The following is a 21,679-nucleotide window of genomic DNA, read 5'->3' as shown; positions in this document are numbered from 1 at the left end:
TTGAGTCAAATTAAACACAAGCGGTGTTTATTTGACTCAAGCTGCCAAACGTTTATTTGGGGAGATGCGGTCACTTTCCTGGACTTGCAGCTTTGTTGGATGAGATTGCGTTCAACCCAAACGGTTCCACTGTAAATCGCATCTTCTCATTTAGTGTTCCAGTCATGCTAATCATAATTGATTGATATATTGACCAAGCGTGGTAGGCCATATACTCCGTAATGGCCTGTTTGCCCTCCATAGGCAGGGATGATGTCGGAGCAGCACAGGTTCGTATGCGCCATCCTGCGTCTCTCTCGCCGTTCATCTCATTACTCCCTTCAATCAAGACGGTTTGATTTACCGTCATTACCGTAAATGGGACCTCAGCGGGTGTATTCCAGCACCATCTTCTTCTCTTCTCCATTTCCTCGCCTCCGAAATGTGGCAATCAAGTCACTGTCACACCTTCCAGAACAAGAGGCACCAACAGAAAGCTGACATTGATTGATTATAGCACTGCCATCACTTAATTTTGTCGTCTGCAGATTCACTCGAGCAAAATGTTTGAGTCAAACAAGTATACGGTATTTCAACTTTTTCTGGTTCTGTTAAAGGGGGGTTCTCACAGACAATCTCAAGTCTCATCTGCCAATCTAGATGTGATAGTATCAGGACTGACCTGTGAGAAGCAGCATGCTCCTCCAGGGCATGCACAGCTTTTGACATATGTTCATGCAATTCTACATGATTACCCTTAATGATTATGTGGCAACACTTTAACTAATCAACATTCATATCCAATCATTTGTCAATTTTTTCTTTCTTTTTTCTCATTTGAGTTAAATTTGTGCATTGTTGGGGAACCTGTTTTCCTATCAGGGGCCAGAATCACACCCCCATCTCCATCTTTTATTCTTTTATCATCCTAAATTAGTCAAAACCCGACACAATGATCAAAAAGATACTAATCATTATATATTGTGAACATTTGTGCATTTCATGTTGTGGATTTTTGATTTGGAAACTCTGTTGCAACAAAATGCGACAGTGACTGACAGCAGGCCATTAGCTTAGCAGTAAGTGCATTGCGCTACATTGCCGCCACAGTTGCACTTCATATGGTTGCTAAGGTAACCTAAATGCCATTACTGCTGTACTTCAATTGGTTGTTGATGTTTATTTTATATGGAATGGAATGGATGGATGCTATATCCAATTCTTTGGATCAAAGGCACAACGGTCACCTCCTGAAGGCACGGATATATTTTGCCACGTTAGCATCGTATTCTCCCCTGCCTGTGACTGACCAATTTTATAATGTCGTGGGTATTAAATTTCATGCTGTTTACAGAGCCACAATGTAAAGGTCAATGTGCTGCTGTTGTGTAAAGCGACCATTTCTTAATGTCTGCCCACTCAACGGAACGACTGTCTAGTATTTAACTGTTAAGTCATGTGATCAACACTCAGATAATCATGTCACTTCTCCACGCTGGGAATTGTCTGATTTTGCTCTTAATTGGCCAGTCAAAATGCAAAAGAACACTGGGCAGCTGATGTAATGAGGAACACAGAGGATTGTTCGTGTAATTGCTTTGGGTTCAGTGTGAAATTCAATAAAAAGTCTTTATTTGCAAAGCGAGGCTGAGGCCAGGTAGATAAATTATGAATCGGCATTCGGTTCGCTCCTTCAAAATAAGTGAATCAGGGGGGACATAAAAGCCACATAAATTTAACTTGAGAGTTTTCTGCTCCTCCAGGATTCCTCTCGCCAACTCCACCCGATGCTGTTTCGCGGTTCACTGGCTGATGGATTAGCTCTGGTCATGTGAAGATACATCAGTTTAATCAGTTCTTGAAATTAAAATTGGTGCAATGATTGATTCCTCTCTATTAGAGGCATACGCGGCACTTTGGGCCCCAAGCAGTGAGTTGCATGAGTGGCTTATGAAGGGTACATACAGGTATGTTTATGCGTTGGTGAATTTTATCCCTTCACGGATGCATCCGCAGCAAAAAACATTATGCAGCCATAGTTTAACTCACCATGGTTTGGCTTGTAAACCTATGTCTGTTTTATATCGAGATCCTGTCGATTAAAAAAAAAAGATATGTGATTCAATCCTCGAGAGGGAAGGAAACAAAAATTGTGGTTGGATAACAATTAAAAAAAAAACATCCACCTGGTGGACTGGCAACGATGTGCAAAGAAAAATGTGTGTTTTGACACCTCATTGCTTGCTTGCCTTGTTAAAAAAAAAATCGACATACCCGTCTTTTGCTTAATGTAAATGTCATCAACAGTCATAAAAATCAGTATGAAATCAGCATTTGATTGACACATGCCGCCTATGCCCATTCTTATGTCCTGAGACATAAGGTTCAATAGCCGCATGATAACAAGCCCCTCACAGACAGGATTTGCCTTGAATGTTTGCATATTTGCTTATGCGGCAAATGCACGTTTGCGGGAGAACAGCTGGTGTGCTTCACCATGTGCTGATCTCCACAGGGGGGGTGAGGAGTGTGATCACCCAAAGCGCACGTTAGGAACTGTCCTTCAAACCAAACAAACCCTTCCTTTTGCTGCAATGTAGCCCTCCTGTTGTCTTTGTTTCTTAACGATATTCATAGGTCAGCGTGAGTTGCTCTGTTTAATCATGGAAGAAAAAAAAATCAGCAAAAAGCAATGCAATGTTTTTCATATTCAAGAAAGAAAAACAAAAATGAAAACGGAAGCCAGCAGACGGAGGCTAAGACAAATTTTGGGGCAAATCAAATCTTTTTGTTCACTGATTCTCATTACAAAAACCAAAGTGGCCGTGATCTGCGCAAAGCACGATGTTAAGTGATACGTACAACAAAAATGATATTATGCTGCATAGTGTTTACGCAAGTAAATATGGTGCCATGTGTGTATGGGCTCCCCTCAGATTGGTAGAGGACTGAGAGAGGAGGTAGAAATATTTTGGGGATATGAGATGACGGTCCTCAATATCCATGGAGACATCTACTAAAGATGACTAAAGTAGAAGTATGGATGAATTACTATGATCGCTACAAGCCTCCAATTTATGCTTTGTTACAGGTGAGATTCAATTAAAGTCAACCATAAAATTAACACAGTTACTCCAAACAAATTTGCAGATACACTGACCGTTATTGGTAGTCTCGAGCCCAATCCCTCACCCATGCTGAGCTTGGCTTTGATGATGTGAAATTGGACTTGGTCTGCAGTGTGAAGATAGCCCAAGTTTAATCCGTTTTTTTCCCTAGAGTTTCCAAACGGGTCAATTCGACCAACGATGTAACAATGTAACCCTGACATTCTCACTATGTTACTGTAGAGCAGTTGTCACCGACGTGGTTCCCGCGGGAACCGGGTAGCCCCCAAAAAACGTTCTAAAAATAGCTCACCAGTGATGAGGCATTGTGACTTTCGAGGAATGTTGTAAAAGTCATTATTTGAAAATGTAAACACTGCCAAGGATTTGTAGAAATTAAGTGTTAAATCTGATGTTTATACTTCCAAATAATTGTGAGAAGTCATTAAAATGATCAGTGTGGCAGCTCACTGTTTCGAAATGGTTGGTGACCCCCTGGTACAGTATCCACATACAGATTAAAAAATATATACAGTGTATATCACCCTTATCACACCCGGCTCCACAGGATAATTTTCCAGAAACGTCTGACCATCAGGCATTTGCTGACTTTGATCAGAAGAGACGGAGTAGGCGCTTATTTTTATCTGTACCCTGCATAAGGTCTTTGTTATTACCACATTCAGGCAATCATCTCTCTCTCAAGGTGAGCCATATTCCTATTTAACACAGACATCGATATTACTTATTATTTCAGCTGTCACCCGGTCCACAAATACAAATATCCCATTGAGTCCCCTAATGCAGTCATCTAAGGCTGGGCTTTGGTGGAGAGTGTTGTGGTTGGTCGCGTCACAAACAATCCGTGCTTGTCAGAAGCAATCTCCCTCAGCTCTGCCCCGCTCATTTGTGTGCGCTTGCCTGCTTGTTTCTTCATTACTGTGCTAGACCTGGTCTTTATTAATGAAGGGACATCTGTTTCATTAAAGCAGGAAGATGCCTGCCAGGGAGACGGAAAGTGGGCAGGCGATGGTGTTCAAACTGGAGGGGAAAAAAAAGGAGAAATGGGAAAAAAATACATGAAGATCGAATGCATATTTATAGAGGAGCCAGTTTCTGGGGGTTGGATGTGAGGGCGAATTATATTCACTTCATCTTCATTTCTGCAACCAATCGGTGCGGCTGGCTCATTGGTATTTTCGGCATTTGGCCAATCGCCGGTCAAAAATAGAGGTGGACACTTTACCGTATTTTGCCGGTCCGTCCTCCGTCCGCGATCCGAGTACCTCCATATCGTAATCGTCCTCAGTCCCCCTGCGTCCTCGACTTTTTAAAGCGCTTCCGTACTGGTCTGAAGCAAAACACGAAGAAACGTGCACTACTCTGCACTACTCTTTGGAGAAAGTAAAATGAAAAAAAAAAAACATCATGTGGAAATCTTTTTTTTTTGCCATATTTTTGTCAGATTTTTTACAATATATAATTTGTCATTTTTTTGACCAGATTTTTTTTTTTTTGGTAAGAACTTTGTGAGGGTTTTGCCCAGATCTGATAATTTTATGCTGATATGTTTTATTTATTGACAAAACTCCTATTTGCACATCCAGTTGCATTCAATCACTAATCTACACTAACATCGTAGTGAAATCATAATTCCAGTAAATATTTGTTGGAAAGATATTTACAGTTCATTAGCAAAAAACAGTCTAACTATAGTTGACACTGAGCATTCGTTGATGTGTCGCGTAATAATTCATCGTCGCGAAATTGCATATGTCGGGACTGCGGTAACAGGGGACAGCCCTGTGTAACCGCTTTCATAACTACAGTATGTTGCACCAGCCTTTGCCACCTGTGAATTGCTTAACAGCCCAGCACTAAGCGATGATGAAGACAAAGTGTTTCGAAATAAAGACAAATGCAATGCAAGTCAAGTATCACACTGTGGGGGGAACAGTTGTGGGCCAAGGTCACGCCCACCCATGTTTAGGATGGCGAGGTCTCCGCAGGGGGGGGGGGGGGAAGCAGGCTATAACTGACAGCCATAATTGGGCTAATTAGAGAAACAAAACCATCAGCACCGTGGGTAATGACCTGACCAGGCCAGCTGGGATGATGGATGGAGTGAGAACAAAGGAAGGTAGGCAAATTAATTAGCGAGCGGGAGGAAGTCACGATGATGGATGGCTAAGATGGATGGAGAGCGCTGCGTGGTTGAGATGTTTGATCTGCCGGTTGACACTCACGCTTGTGCGATCTGATTAGAATTCATTGATAGATATTTTATTCAGAATGACTGGATAATGTGTCGTCTATGTGATCACTTCAGCAATCGAGCACGGATAGCTGGATGGATGGAAGTTATGTTTTCACAAAGCGGTCGTGTTCATGGGTTCCATTTTGCAGTCGAGTTCCTTTCAGTATGGACACCGTGCAGATTTCTCACCATCCATTCCTCAGCCAGGTTGCTTCTAATTGACCAGGGACCAATCCGGGATGTACCCTGCCTCTGTCTAGATCACCCGAGTTATGAATGAGCAAAAGCGCTATCGAAAATTCAACGGTGGGAGTAACATTTGGGCAAAAACGACACGAGATGATATTCACAAGAAGAGGCTTCAGTGAGTGATGGAACAGTTGCTCTCTTGCTGGGTTTTCCTCCAACTGGCCTTTTTGGAATCCCTTGTTTATGTACGAAAGTAACACTAAACATGTTTTGCCTGGAATCTGGGCTAAATCCACATTGTCTTCATTGGAAAAGATGAGACGGATCATGTTGGTGACTGAAGCAACGTTGCGTTCTTCATCTGCTCCCTATTCAAATGTGTTGTTATGGTATGACTTGGGAAAGACACACCACTGAGAAAAAAACCTGTGCGTGTTTTTAAGATAGAAATGACAAGGTCAATGTAGTGCACACAGTTTGTGAAGACAGGCGAGAGCATATCTGCATGCTTGCTAAGTTGGGAGAATTGGGACTCGGAGACGGAACATTGCCATGTGCACCAACTTTAAGGAAGCCAAAGACAGTAAGATAAGATAAGATAAGAAAACCTTTATTAGTCTCACAATGGAGAAATTCCCAATTCACAGCAGCAAAGTTATGAAAGTAAGAAGTAGAACAACAAAATATAGGAGCTGCTGGAAAGGCAGCCACTCTCGCGGCACCATTTTGAAGTCAAAATAACAAAAAAAAAAAGTAGGGTTGTAAACTTCTCCGATCCCAAAGATCGTCAGTGAAATGGACATGTGACTGCTTGATGGATGAAGAGATCACACGTGGCTTAACATCATTAACATTTACATTTGCTCACACTTTAGAACAATTTGTCTCTCAAAAAGTCGTCTTTTGCTTTCTGGTATCAAGACATGCTTAATTACATCTGCTGGGCTCCACTGGGGTAAACAGTAGAATACAGAAAAGTCCATTGGGGATGAGAACTTTTTATAGTCGCTTTGAGTGTGTGTGTGATTGCACATTGTTCTATACTACTTTTTTGATATATTTTTTAAGCGTTTCTCGGTGCCGTTCATGTTAATAACAAGCATCTACTTTTGTCTGCCGGAATTGTCCTTTAAAATGTCCTCCATTCACTCTGCCGTAAAGATCAGCAAAAACTCACAGCACGGTTAAACTAACCATTGAACTGTGCGTTTACGTAGATATTAAGCACCGTTTCCCAATTTACAACAGGTGTCTTAAAAACATGTCTGCGGCGTGTTTTAAGCGGAATACATCAGACAGCAAGAAGTACACTGGGGAAGAATTTGAAAAAACATCTTGAATTCTTATGACTCACACTTGGAGCTTACAAAACTTTCCAAAAGGAGCGTTTGCTTACATTTAGGTTCTGATGCATGACCCATGGGAGATCCGGATGCTTCTGCGTGAAGGTGGAGTGTGGACGTGGCTTGAAAATGACTCTGAGAGTCCATGCGAATTACTTCATAGAGGAATTTGTTATTTGGACTGGAAATATATGTTCTGGAAATTTTAGAGATTCAACTCTTCTATTCCGCAATGGACTGACATGAAGCTGACTTTTCTCACAAGCAGCAGTGAGAAATATCCGAAGGCAAAATCGAAGCTAACCATTAAACCAAGTCCAGGTCAAGCATCTTGGACAACTCTGATTGGGATGGAGGTTTATAGTCTTACCCTGATGTGTCATATAACAAGTAGCAAACGATGACCCAAGCCTCACCTTAACACGCACGCCTACTCCAAACACAAGCACGCCCACACACAAACGCACAATCATACACACACGCACACACGCAGTCCCGAGAGTTGCATTTCACCAGCAAAAATTGGAAATCCAAAATTATTTTTCATTTAGCCTCCTGTCAAGCCGCTAAATTTATCTGGCCAATGTGACAATGAGGCTTTCGGAGCAAAACTTGTTGGCTCAAAATACTAACGAGGTTCGCTCATTTTGAGAAAGTAATCACCTCCTCGTTGCTCCACACAATCGCACAAACAACACTGAATACACACAGGGACACACACTCCAACACAATCAAGCATGTGGCAAGCTATTAAAAAGGCAATTAGTTTGAGTTCTTTCAGGGAGGAGACCATGGGAGTTGTATGGTGGAACAAACACAAAAAAAAAACAGATGGAAGGAAATCATGTCCTTGGTATGTTTCTATTTGCAAATTAATGCTATGAGCACAGTAATGCGTGGTTAGCAAGTCTGTTTCGCAACTATGTGGTTCTGGGTTCATGTTATGTTTTCCCCGTCCCGCGTAGATTCTCTTCATTTACGACGCATACACATTCCAAAAACATGCACGTTAGCGTCAATGACGACTCTATATTTTCAATAGGTGGGAATATGAGAGTGAAGAGTGAGAGTGTTTGTCTGAAGATACCCTGAAATTCACTGGTGACCAGTCCAGGGTGTACCCCCATTCACACCTCAAAATCACCAACAAGTGCACAGATTAGAGAAAGATTCTATAGTGATTCTTGGTAAAAATGCCTGATAGGATGACACGATATTTCCTCCAAACTGGTCCGTTTCCCTCGAGCACGGATTTTTGGTGCACTTTCATGGTCAGACTTTTTTGATTTCCTGACATTGTGTTCTGAAAGACAGTGTTTGGGTTCCTAAAAGGCAGAGCTAGAGACACTAAAGCCTGTTGAGAATCATCACCTTGAATGTGGCATGAACAAGAAGGGAATGGGCAGAAAGAGTCCTCCAAAAAAATCTAGCTCACCAGCAAAACCGATGAAGTTAAAGTTCTGTATAACAGATGGAAAGTCAAGGGATTCAATGTGTTGAAGTAATTCAAATGATTCTCAGATGTTGCACACTCGTTATGTTTGACTGAATTCTTGGAAGGCAGGCCGTTATAGTTCTGCTTTAATTCAAGCACATGAAAGCCAGATGAAAAGATTACTATGTCGACTTTGAACATGGATAATCATGCTTGGGATGGTGTCAAGAGGGTCGCGATTAAGAAGCATGAACTCGCGTGCATAAACATTAGCCGGGGATTGTTCATTGAAAAAAATGGAGGACGGGAAACGGGTAGCAGTGGGTTTATTACAGATAATATCCAGAAAGCTCCACACACATACACACATACACTATCTTCCATACAAGTGTTTCGGTTGTTTGGTTGAACAGCGAAAACGCGTCAGCTGACTTTCACACACACGCACACACACACACACACACACACACACACACACACACACACAGATCCCATGTTCGTTAATCAGACCAAAGTGTGACAGATTCTCTCAAATCTTCTTTTTGAACTTTTTTTCCCCCAAAGGTGCCCTTTCATGTGCATAGGATTCTAGCGCCCCAAAACAACAACAACAATACGTGACAAAGTACTGTCGACGTGAGACAATTTGCAGTGACACTCCAGTAAAGGGGAAGAATAAACCGACATGCATATTAATGATCGGTGCCGCACAAGAGAGGCTGTGCCACCCACCAGTTATAGTTGCAAAACTATATTTGATGCACAAGACCTGCCGATGTGGAGGCTTCCTCTGAGACGCGGTAGCGGATTCAGCCACAATATAAACATGAAAGTTTCTCGCGTTCAAAGTTTTGCTGTATCTTTATTGGATTTTTTTTGTCAGCTTTTTTTGGGTCTCTTTTTTCTTTATTTTGTTGCTAGAATTGTTTTTTAAACCTGTTGTAAACAAGTTTTTGGTTCAGGACATAATTCAAATTCACGACGGTGGATAAGCAGATATCTTTGATTCAATAAGTGATGTGTAATTTAACAATGAATTGCAAGCATAATATATTCGGTTATAGCTTGCTGTATCATGTTCATGCGCGGAAAGAATTGTGCGTCCCACACTCGACGTTTGAGATCTCAATGGAATAATTCATAAACAGCTCTAATGTCAATGCTTGTTGACATTTTGTTTGCTGTAATAAATGAGCCGATAGCATAAAATGAGAGCAGATCGATAATATCGTTTTACAAAACTCAATCGCCTCTACATTGGTGATTTTGTTTTACCAATCAATGTAATCCTCATAGTTGACCTCAATTCAATGGCAAGCTTTCATGATCCAGACCAGATAGAAGTTGTAAGATTGGGCGATTGAATGGAGGATTTTACAAGTGTTGACTTGTTTGTGTTTCGGCTAATGTGTGATGATCCCCCCCTACCCCCCCAGAAAGGAAGCTGCTTGCTGATGTGTGATTTAAGTACTGCCAAATTTGTAGGGTTGTCCGACCTACTGTATCTGCCAAAAAAAAAAAAAACGAGGCTACAAATGGGACGCGGTACAGAAACTATGACAATACCCACGTCGAATGTAGGCTAATGATGTCCGTGGCTCCTCCACGAAAAAGGATTCAATTATTCAGAACAAAAATAGTTCATTAAAACGTAATTAGAACAAAATAACTTTTGCAAACTCATTTGCCTCGCCCAGTCTCATTTGGAACCCTCCAAAAACGGTCTCATTTTGTTCGATTGTTGCCAGGAGCAGCAATAACAGCACAGTGGCGGCTTCTCTTCCATTGGCTGAATGTCTGCATGTGTGTTTACGTTCTAAAACTCTCAAGGAGTTTTTATTTTTTTTTAATTCAAAAAGTTTTTTGCCGTTAATTATTAAATCTGGGATGTGTGGGCGGCTTCTTTGCGTTCTTTAGTGAATCACTTTTTGGATTTTGCTGAAGAGTTTGCTTGGCAGTAGCCAAGTAACGGTCGAAGATATAGCTTGTTGATTAAAGCGCGGAACACACATCCCAAGTTTTAACATGAATTGCGTATTAAAATGCGAGATCCCACACGATGATGAAAAAAACCCCCAAAACATCTATTTGCTTTCTGCTTGTGTCGTGTGTGGCGGACGACGACCATCACAGGACACCACACACATCAAGATATCTCCGCTTCTACCTACAATCATGGGTCTCCTCACGTAAGGGTGTGCAATTGTAAATATTGAACCGGTTTAAACCCTTTCAGGGACGGCGGTCACTTTAGTGGACAGCTCATCATGTTATCAGGTGACAGGTTATCATTTTTGGTGCATGAAAAGGTTAACATTTATAGTTGTTGGCCATGACAGTTTTCCAAGAGGATGAAGGAGACTCTTACCATGCCAAACCACCGGATAATCGTTCATAGACATCCAATCATCTCATCCTGACTCTCTTTGATCTTACGAGAGCTGAAATGTACCCCCAATTATTGGATACAGCATGTCACTTTCTATTCCAAGTACCGGTAGCTAAAAGTGTCCCGGACTTGTTTTGAATCATCAGGCAGCTCAATGTTTTGTGTTTGTGACAGCTGCAGTTTTAATCACACATATTCTGTGCTCGTCTGACAATTTCTCAAACAGAACGTCTTTCTAATGGTAGTACAGAAAAAATAAATGCCACAGCATGCACTTAATGCTATAGCACAATAATATTTTGTTCACGCTCTTGGGAGTTCATTTTTTGATGCTATTTATTGATTCTTACATGGCTGGGAAGGAGTCTTTGCAAAGTGTAATTATATATACTGATGTACATTCATGGCATTCTATTAAAAAAAAACAACAACAAAAAAACTGTAGGGGCAGGTTGTTGCGGATTTGTGGGACCTTTTGTTGATACCCCTTTGTGAAATTCAATTCAAGTGGGGGATCAAGTTAAAGTGAAGTTTAAAATTAAATGGAAAGGACTTTTGTGAAAAAGTAAAGCAATGAATGAACCAATAAGATATGTAGCTCCGTGAAACACAAACACGGACACACAATGTTGTGGGACGACTGCTGCAAGGGTCGACCGGAATGCTCGTCTTTGTTAAAGACCACCAAACAGAAGCTCGTCTCTAATACTGTGCAGGGGAGCTCATTTACAACATTGGAATAGAGATTTGGGGGGTAGGGTGGGGGGGGGGGGGGGTAGGGGGCTGCGGAACTAATCAGTTGATTAGATGGTTATTATGACGATCCCTGAGTCAAACGATACCTCCTCGGTGGATTTAGCTATGGAGAGCTGCACCATCCAGGTCCGGAATTATCGGCGGTGTCTTGTCTTATTTTTATTCTTTGTGTTTTGAGCCAAGTGGGTAATTTACTTGAAAACACTTGTTCTACTCTGAAAGTACCCAAAAAGAAAAAAAAAGATTAAACAGAGCCTTTCTTTGAGCATTTTGATGTTGGCTATTTATTGGAGGCCTGCTTTTATCTTCATCCTCTGGTTTGCTAATTATTTTTCTTTTTCATCTTCAGTAACTTTCAGCTTGCTCACTTTGTTCTCCTCCATCTGAGCATGTAGCCGACATGCCCTTCCGCTTTTGTTGTATTATCGAAGCGTTTGGAGCCTCTCTCTTTTTGCCGCTTTGACTTTTTGTCCTTCATATTCTCTAGTCGTTCCTCACCTCCTACAAGTACTTCACCATCCCCTTGCTCGCGTTTCTTCTCACCATCATCCCACTCTCTTTGGGCAATGTCCAGGAAACATTTGCCCAAGCTGGTGGTCAATGATTTTATTTTCGCCATCATTGCACCCGTGCACCTGTTGGGTTTTGTGCATCCAAGTCCCCCCCACCATATCTCCTTCCTGATAAGCCTCTTAACAATTTCCTGCTCTCGGGGTGACTCTGGCACGGCCCGACTCCTTCCATTTTGCATCGGGCGATTCTGAAGCCTGGGGTGAAATACTTCACACACTGAAGACGCTCTAATCGGACTGAAGCTTTAGCAGTACAGCTCAAAGATGCCATTATACATTTTTTTTCCCCACAATTGAAAACAGTTCCTTGGTGTCTTCCGGGTGTTAATAACTTTCATCACACCTTCGAAATCAGGAGCGCTCAATCTTTATTCTACGTTTCAAGCATCCAGTCTCCCGAGATCAAACGGTTCAATGTCAACATTGCAAAACCATGCTTTTTCCCCCCCATCCCGTAGCAACTAACAGCACAATACTTGTTCTTGGTGTCATACTAGAACATCACATAGCTCTCCCGCGGTCACACACACACACACACACACACACACACACACACACAAACACACACACACACACACGCACACACGCGCGCTACCTTAGGTTCAAGGTGACATTTTTTTTTCTTTTTAAATACTTTATTGTGGATGTGCAGTCTACAGTGTACACTCGTACTAAAATGTATAACAATCACACACACACACACAAACACACACACACTTCTTCCGTTCTCCATTATTTCTTGTCTTGCTGAAATTAGCCCATGAGCCAGACGTCACTTGCTTCATATTCTGCTAGGCCAGTGCTGAATCCAGCTTTTATTACCTTGCCGGCCACGTTTGAAGCGGAGGGATTGAACAGACTAACCTGATCACTCGAGAAAATGCTATTGTTGTCGTTACGTGTGCTATCTTATTTTCCGCACCCAAGTAGATAATTGTCATTGGCTGGCCATAACTGGCAATTAGTGACAAACTTGAATGGAGGTATGTGGTTGGTTGCAGCGTGAGTTTTGAAAAGTCTATGTAGTTGACTGATATTTTTCCTATCTACATATTGATCCATTAATGATATATTGCCCAGCCCTAATTATGAAGGTCCCAACTGACTTTGCCCAGCCAATGTAGTGAACAATCTGTATAGACAAATAAACATTCACACAAATGGATAATTTAGAGTCTCCAGTGAACCTAACTTACATGTTTATTATTAGTCTTGAAATGTGAGAGGAAGTCAGAGTACCTGGGGCAAACCCACGCCACTTGCAATTAGAGCCCAAAACTTGCCGACATGTTCGCTACGAGGTCACTGTTCTGTTCTCCAAATTTTTCAATTTCACATTTTCTGAAACTTCATGGTGGCCTTTCCTTGTTCTTGGTCTCCAGACAGCAGCAGTCTGCCATCAATCCTCCAGCTGTCAGGGTCTGCTCGGCCTTGGCAGCCGCCGGCATTCTTATGCACAGCGTTACACAACCATGAAGAAGAAAAAGAAAAGAAAAAAAATAACCAGGTCAAAATGAAGGGCAGTGGTAGAGAAGGTGTGAGATGAGTGAAGAATAGAGGTCAAGGGAGGGGAAAGAAGAAAAAAAACACAAGGCCTACAGACAGAAAGCAAGACTGGTGTCATGGACCTGTCCGCTCAAAGTGCTTATAATTCATGATGTCATCATTTGACTCTTCATAGAAAACAAACACCCACACGCTTCACAGCATTTACACTCACTCATTAGATTAATAATGCACATATCTAGCACTTTGAGCATTTAAGAGTGCATGTTGGGCAAAATTGAGTTAAAGTCAGACGGTTCCCAAGTCAGACGGTTGCCAACGTTAAAGCTTTAATTTTCTTAGCGGTTGAAGATGGGGGTTCTTTTTGTTTTAACTCAACCTGAATGAATGTCGTCTATCGCTAACATATGCAACTGCATTCGTTAAATCCTAATTACTGTCAACATTTCTAGGAAAAACATTGGCGGTAACTGGTTCCTTTCCACACCACTGCGCAAACTAATTACGCACACTGTTGCTTTGAAATAATGTCAGTGCTTGTAAACTGACGACCACTCGTAATATTAACATGGAATCAACCGCTCATGTAATACAGGTGACGTGTGTGTTACGTGTGACGTGAAGTGTGGGGGCAGCTACCTAGTCTGTAGCTAGTTGGCTGTAGCTAGCTAACAATGCAGTCTGGTCTTTGTCAAATAGCACCAAGCGGTGGGTTACGAGGGGCTAGCTAGAAGCTAACCAGTCTGCAGCTAGCTACTATTACTTTTCTCAAATAGTGACTTTACCATGACAATAACACAGATTGGGGAATAACGCACGGCTATGGCGTGGTCCAAATTAATGCCGCACCAGAAGAACTTAAACTCGAATTCGTATTTGTAAGCGTTTCCGCCGTGAGAGAAATGGAGTGACCAAAAACTGAATGATTACACAATACAAGAGCTTTCCGCGATATGTGAAAAGTAGAGGATGGCAACGGCTGCTCCAAAAGGGGCTGTTTACTGAGGTAAACCAGAAAGAGTGTGTTTGACAGCCGGCACGCTCGCATTCTCAGCTTTTATTTGATTGTTTGGGAGAAAATAGATGTGGGAGATGTCCTGAATGTCTGCAGGCATTCACCGACTGTTCCAGGCCATGTTCTTTGTTTTTCTATACTCTGTTAGCACTGTCACGATTAGTGTGGTTGGAACCCAAGTAAGGGGGCCAGAAATACAGGACAAGAGAATTTTAAAATACAAATGTAGAAATTACAAGAGAAACAAAGAAGGATAGCATGGACCGTTGAAATATCAATAATAATCACCGTGTCTGCGCTGTAACCATCTCAAGTGCTGTCTACCAAGGAAGAACAACTGCAGCATTATTTTTAAACACTTAGAAACAGAAAGTTCAGAACATTCAGAGAGATTTTCTCATCTCATTCAAATGGAAAAACAACACTTGATTCATCTGTGTTGACTCGCTCAATGACTGAAATCAAAAGGGTTTGGAGTGTTTCTACTGCGGTATATCAAAAGTTGTTTGATTAAAACTTCTATCATGAAGGCAACAGTTAAATGTAAAAAAAAATAGAAAAGATAGTATTCGAATCAACTTTTCCCTTTTTATCTCCGTGAGGACTCTTAACTTTTTGGTGTCCAATGCGTTTTTTGGACCTCATTACGATTCTGTGCCTCCATGGGGTATTGAGTCCTGGTGTGTGATTGATGACACCGGTGTTGTGCTTCCACTGTTTCCCCCCGGTGTGTCGCATACTGCATAGTGTGTGTGTGTGTGTGTGTGTGTATTTTGTTTGAAAGTCATTCCAAGTGGTGTGTGATGGAAGGTTCTTGAGTCTTGAGGAGCCCTTGTCCATTTGCACCCTAAGTAAACTATCACTGTGATTTATTCCAGTCCTACTTGTGGACACTCACACAGCATCAATATTTGAGAGGCGCGTACTTGGGAGAGGACATCTGAGTTTGTAAATCAGTTCTGTCCCCCCCACCGTCTGTTGCTCTCGTCGCGTTTTATCTACGTCTTTGATCACGTTTTTGCCAATCTGTCAGCCCTCGCCCGCCATCCTTTGACTCCATTTGTTTACGCCTCTCTTTTCATTGTGCTTGACCTTTTGCTTTGTCTCCATCTGTCGCAGACTATTACACACACACATACAAAGCGATACCACAACTTTAACTTTCGAGATTAGGAACACTAATTTTTTTTTTTGCAATAACATTGTATAAATCTGTCTTTAGTCAAAGCATGCTAGGAATACAAATAAAAGTTGGCCTCCCACATCACATGCTCACGTAATGCCTCAATTCTTTTTGGCTGTAGTCAAGATGGTGCATGATAATGCTGGTTGTTGCTGTGTCTTGTTGAATTTTCAGAAACAAATGAAACCAAAAAATAATAGTCAGGCTCACTTTACGTCACGTTGTGTACTAAAGTCATGCTAGTTTATAGGTCTTGACAATGCATTAGGTTTTTGCTGCGATGCTTTGTAGAACTCGGGAAATAAAACAAAAAAACTTCTCCTGGAACTCGAACAGTTGCTCTGTTCAGATTTAGTCCCTCAGTCAGCCATCCCGCAAAAACCAGGAGCAGGGCGGCGCTGTGACAGTTCCCTCGTGGGGTTTCAGTATGCCCCACCCGCCTCCCCCACTCATGAAGGATTGAGCTGCACTCGTCTTAACGAGACAAATAAGTCAGAGGGAAGTCTTGCTGCGTGCGTCCGCTCATCAGGACGCATTAGCAAGCACCAGACGCTCAATAACCACTCCAAAGTGCCTTTGTTTTTGTTTTTTTTAAACCGTGTAGCAGGTAATGGACATCAAAAGAAATGGAGGGAGCCACTTAAGTAAGGGAGTAGTCCGCGGTCACTTGAAGGAAACGGTTTCCATCTCGCTGGAAAGCTCCATTATTTCCATAAGCACCACAATACAATACAATAATATACAATACAATACAATACAATACAATACAATACAATACATGCTGATTTGTATAGCGCTTTCACAACAGCGGCAGCTGTAACAAAGCGCTTTACAAAACAGTTAACATAAAGTAAAATAATAAACACAACACATAACATAAAACACGGACAGTCGTGCACTTTTCCCTAACACACTTTGTTGTTTAAAGCAGTTTGAGATGAAAGAGGTGAGAATCAAAGTGTGCTTATATATGCATACAGTATATCGACAATATGACTGGTTTAACGTGTGAAGCTGTAATTAAATGTAACTTGCTCTGGTTAAATGGTCCATGTTTCTATATATTCCTTAAAAATGGACAAGGTTATCCCAATTTGAATCTTTCAAACATGAATTCCCTCTTTTTGAGGGGGAAAAAAAACCATTTAAAATTAGGTTACGATTGGAAAATATCCCTAACCCAAACCTTATTGCCCCAAACTTTATGGAAATGTTGAATGGCCACTGGAAAGTCCTTTCTGAAGTAAGTAAAGTAAGTAAAGACGTCATGTGAGCTTTTAACCATTTAAAAGCTGATGACCTTTGACCTCACCACTCATGAAATAAGGCAAAAATGGGGATTCATCCTCAAGCAAAAAAAAAAAAAAACTTTCCAGATCCCATTAAGCTTACGATTCATCTCCTCTGACATCATCAGACAATTTTTTTTGGTTTAACTTACTGAAATGACTGCAGTAAAAATGTTAATCTGATTTTTTGTGTAAATTAAAAGGGTTATTTGGCCCGTAACAAGAGTTTGTTGATATTCTATCATGGATCTCATATCTCATTTGGCCACATAAACTGTCCTGAATCACGGTTAGGTTGGAATTTTTGCAGAGTAGCGTGCGAGGGAGGAGAGAGGGGGAATGGCCGTGATGAGCTGCTCTTCATCAGGGGGAGGCGCTCAGTGGCGTGTGAAAGGAGAACAGGTGGCTTCTGTTTCTGCCATCCAGCTTTATTTGCCATCCTCTCCGCCGCGTCCAGGGAGCCCCTTTGATGGCGGCGCTTTGCGGCTTCGTGCAAACCTTGCGTCCTGCTTGTCTCGCCGAGTTCACGTGTGCCTGCGCGCGGGCGACTGCAAGTGTGTGTTCTTTAGTGAGCAGGGTTCCGCTTGGTTTAGAAACAATTAGAACAAGCTGCAGGAGCCCACAGAGCTTCTGGTTCTCAAAATGTCACCCAATTAACAGTCGACAGCAAACACGCGAGCGGCGCGCTCCCGGTCGCTCTAATTGCAGCGCCTCTCTTCGGGAGTCGCTGGCTTATCCCACCCTGGTGGAAACACCTTCACTCATCACGCGCTTGAGAGGAAGACATAAAAATTGTACGTTGATGTTTTTTTGGGGGTGGGGGGTGTGGGGGGCTTAAGACCATGTATGATTCTGCATGTGTGCCAACTCAAGGTTGCTCTATTTTTGGTGGAAGTGGGACACCAGCTGCCGTGGTAGTCAAGAGACTTTGTGTGGGAATCTGTGACATAGCGAAGCAGCATGTGGTTGATTCGTCAGGGTTTTTTTTTTTTTGTTTTTTTAAGCTCCTTTTCAATTTAACTGCAAGCAGTTCTAATTGTTTGTCATCACGAGCCGCCTTGATGTTGAGACAAGCAGGACTGGAGCTGCCATCTTTGTCAGGAGACCTTGGATGGAAATCTGACATGATGACGCAACATTCTTTTTGTAACGACACTTTTCTTTTGCCGTTTCTCTCAGGCCAACAGCCATCCAGGGTGGTCGTCAGGACCAGGCAGCAGCAGCAGCAGCAGCAGCAGCAGCAGCAGCAGCAGCAGCAGCAGCAGCAGCCTGCCCCCAAAGGAACGAAAGGCAGTGCGGTCCGAGGGTACACCGCCCCCTGCGCCACTCGCAGGGGACCTCGCTAACGACCCCCATCACCTGCTACTTCTTGGTTCCGCCAGAGAGGAGAATCACTCCCACCCACCTGCCGGCGCAGCGAATACAGCCCACCGTTCTTTCATCGCTGCTGCCCACCCTCAGCCTCACCACGCAATGCCATCTTTGTGCGGCGGCCAGCCGGAAAGGGTCTCATCGTCTTCTGAGTCCTTAGGAGGAAGCTTGACGTCCCGCAAAGGGGAGCTTCACCACCACAGCCTCATCCCCCGGGCGGTGGGCGCCTCCTCGTCCAGCCTCCACAGCCTGGCCAGCAGAGGGAGCATCTCCTTGTCGGGCCTCCCCTCCCCTCCCAACCCAACTTCTTCCTCTTCTTCCTCTTCTTCGTCCTCACCCTTCACGGGGCGCCTGGGGCAACCGCCCCGGGGCCCGCTGTCCCTGCACAGCTACTCTCGTAAAAACGTCTTCCTCCAGCACTCCCTGCACACCGCCGACCTCCAGGCGCTCACGCAGAGAGACACTTGATCGCGAGCGGACATTTTGTTTGCTCTTTTCCAAAGTCGCAAAAGAAATGGACGGTGCAGCAGTTGAACGGAATGTTCCACACAACTCTCGTGGGTGGATCTTCACTGACTTCACTTTTGTTCACGCACATGACACATAACACCAATTTCTTTACTCATCTCACAAAGTAAAATAGAAGAAAACGCGACGAGAAAAAATGTTTGACCCGCAAACACACACACACACACACACACACATAAAGGCACTTTCCAGTCCTCCTCCCATGAAGTTGAAAAAGAAACATAGCAGGAATTTTCTCCATGAGTCATGGATCAACCTTTGCTGACATGTTGTTCATCATTGCGCGCACGCACACACAAACACACACGCAGAAAGGCAATCACAAGAGAAAACAAGAAACACTGGTGAAATTCACCTGAACACAGCCAGGTTTCAGGCCTGCATGAACCTCCTCTGAATTTTTTTTCAGACACACACACACACACACCAAATGTTGAAGCTCCCACGTGGTGTCATGCCAACAGTTTAGTTGTGCTTACACCCACGTGTATGCACTACAAAGTACACACCTGCGCACACACACAAACGTCCAGATATGCTCCTGGATGGCTAAAAGGAAACAGAATGAACCTCAACCGAGAAATTGTGTTTTTTTTATTTTTGAATGTAATTCCTTTCTTTTCATCCTTTTAATTTATTTGAAGCTTTTTTTGTGTGTGGGGGTTTTTGTTGCTGCTGAACGCAATGGGGGCTGACTGTCACACGTGTTTTGCAGGGATGCTCGCCGATGCCGTTGTCTCATGTTGCCAAAATGTACGCCTCAGTTCCTGCACACCCTCCTTCCCTCCCTCCATTCATCCATCCATCTTTTCTTCCGTCATTTGTTTCTTCTGTCCAGTGTGTGCGGGGTGCTGAAGCTTAAAGGGACACTTAACAGGTGAGCGTCCGAAGTCTGTACTAAGTTCGCTTAACTAAGAAGACTTAGCGAAGTCTGCCGCTAAGTTTTTCAAAAAGGGAACTTAACATACGGCTGGTGAGCACAATTTTTTTGTTTTAAATCCAGCTCACCATGTAATTGTTAAACTTGAACATACAAACGCTGATAACAGACAACACTGAGAATTCTTGGTTGACGGCAGATCCAACATTTGAGGCGTGGAGGTTACAAACTCACGCGACGTAGTTTGTGCAGTGACATAAGAATACGTCACTAGATACTCATTTGCAAAAGTCCACTTTATAATTTATTACAGCAGCACTCATGTAGAGACAAGATTTTAAAAATGATATGGGAAAATTCTAAACTCGCACATTGAAGGATTTTGTTGTTGTTGTTATTTTTGTAATGTTGCTCTTGACTTTTAATCAATGGTCAGCGTGGTGGTATAGAGGTTATCATATCTACCTCACAGTTTTGAGGTTCTCGATTTAAATCCCTGCTGTGTGGAAGTTGCACGTGACTCGATACCCCCTCACCCCCCTGCCAAAAAAACACGCATGTTATGTTCAGACCCTAAATCATTGATTGGATGGTGATTGTTTGTCTATCCACTTAAGTACCCTGTGATTGGCTGGCAATCAGTCCAGAGTGTAAATCGCATCTTTGGCCCCACTGCCTGCAACGCAAATGAGAATAAGCATGAGAGAAAGTGGATGGATGGAAATCTATGAGCTCCAAAATAATTCCAAAATCGTGTTGTTGTAGTTTCTTCGTTTGAGGCCAAAATATATCAAAACATTCATAGAAACCAAAAGGGTAATTTACACAGTTTGGGTTAATCCATCTAAAATTCCACGACTTTTGTTGCCAAAATGTCAAAAAGTGACAGAAAGCTAAAATACTGTACACCAAAGCTTTCAAAACTGAAAACCATCAAAAAACCTTCCTTGTATCACTTCATTGGTGTGAGAGACTACAATTGAAATTCAAGCCGAGACTTCAAGCATGCCAGAAAGTTTGTAGATTTTGAATTCAAGTGGAAATATCAAATTGCTGGCAAAAAAACGTTTGAGCCATTTAAACAATTATTTTTTTTAATGTGCACCCATTTTCTGGTCAGATTACAACCATATTGAAGGTTTGATGATGTCAACAGTTTGACGGGGAAAGGTTCTAGTTGTATGGGAAAAGTGCTTCCAAACTGGAACAAATGACCAGAGTTGAGACTGGACACACTGGACAGTTTTTGTGCTTTTTCAATACAACAAACGCTAATCATGTTTCCAACTTCAAACCTCGTTAGTATGGATCCATTTTTACATTAAGAGTCCGAGTTACACACGACACCGCCGTTTTGGCTCGATTGCATATTTATTGCTGATGGATGCCAGACCCCCCTTCCGCCGCCCCCCGCCATTTTTCTTTCCCTTCGAGTCCTTCTCTTGACTTCATTCACCTCAACCCTGCTAATCACACTCCGCTGTCTTTCAACCTACGGTACTGACATTCCATCTCATTGAAGACTCCAAAAGCTATATTTCAAATGCTGGGAATATTATTTTTATTTTTTATTATTGCCTTATTTATGTTTACCACCATAGAAAACAGGAAGAACAATCACGCAGTGGAAAGGACATGAATAACTACGATGATGCTATCATGAAGAAATCAAAACTAAGATATCGTTTTAGCTTTTTAAAATGTTGCTGATGAAATGTTTTGTTTTTGTTCTGGAATCACTTTTTGTGATTGTAAATGACCCGACCTGTACATATGATTCTTACGAGAAGGTGTGAACAAGCTTGCCCGTCCACAGGCCAGTTAGAGTAGACGTGGCCATTGAAAAAACAAAACAAAACAAAACAAAACAAAACAATCGT

General features: G+C 42.4%; 1 protein-coding gene across 2 annotated transcripts in view; it reads left to right on the top strand.

Moving 5' to 3' along the window:
- Positions 1–19,325, top strand: part of ccser1 (coiled-coil serine-rich protein 1) — a 100,835-nt gene extending 81,510 nt beyond the window's left edge. For both annotated transcript variants that reach the window (XM_052068612.1, XM_052068611.1), the window contains exon 11: positions 18,200–19,325. In XM_052068612.1, the coding sequence (XP_051924572.1) occupies positions 18,200–18,859 (660 nt within the window). In that variant the 3' untranslated portion in view covers positions 18,860–19,325. The remainder of the gene's footprint in view (positions 1–18,199) is intronic.
- Positions 19,326–21,679: the final 2,354 nt, after the last annotated feature.

This window comes from Hippocampus zosterae, chromosome 6 (genome assembly GCF_025434085.1).
Source record: "Hippocampus zosterae strain Florida chromosome 6, ASM2543408v3, whole genome shotgun sequence".
Taxonomy (NCBI): Eukaryota; Metazoa; Chordata; class Actinopteri; order Syngnathiformes; family Syngnathidae; genus Hippocampus; species Hippocampus zosterae.
Note: the sequence above shows the minus strand (reverse complement) of the source record. Positions and strands in the feature narration are given on the sequence as shown.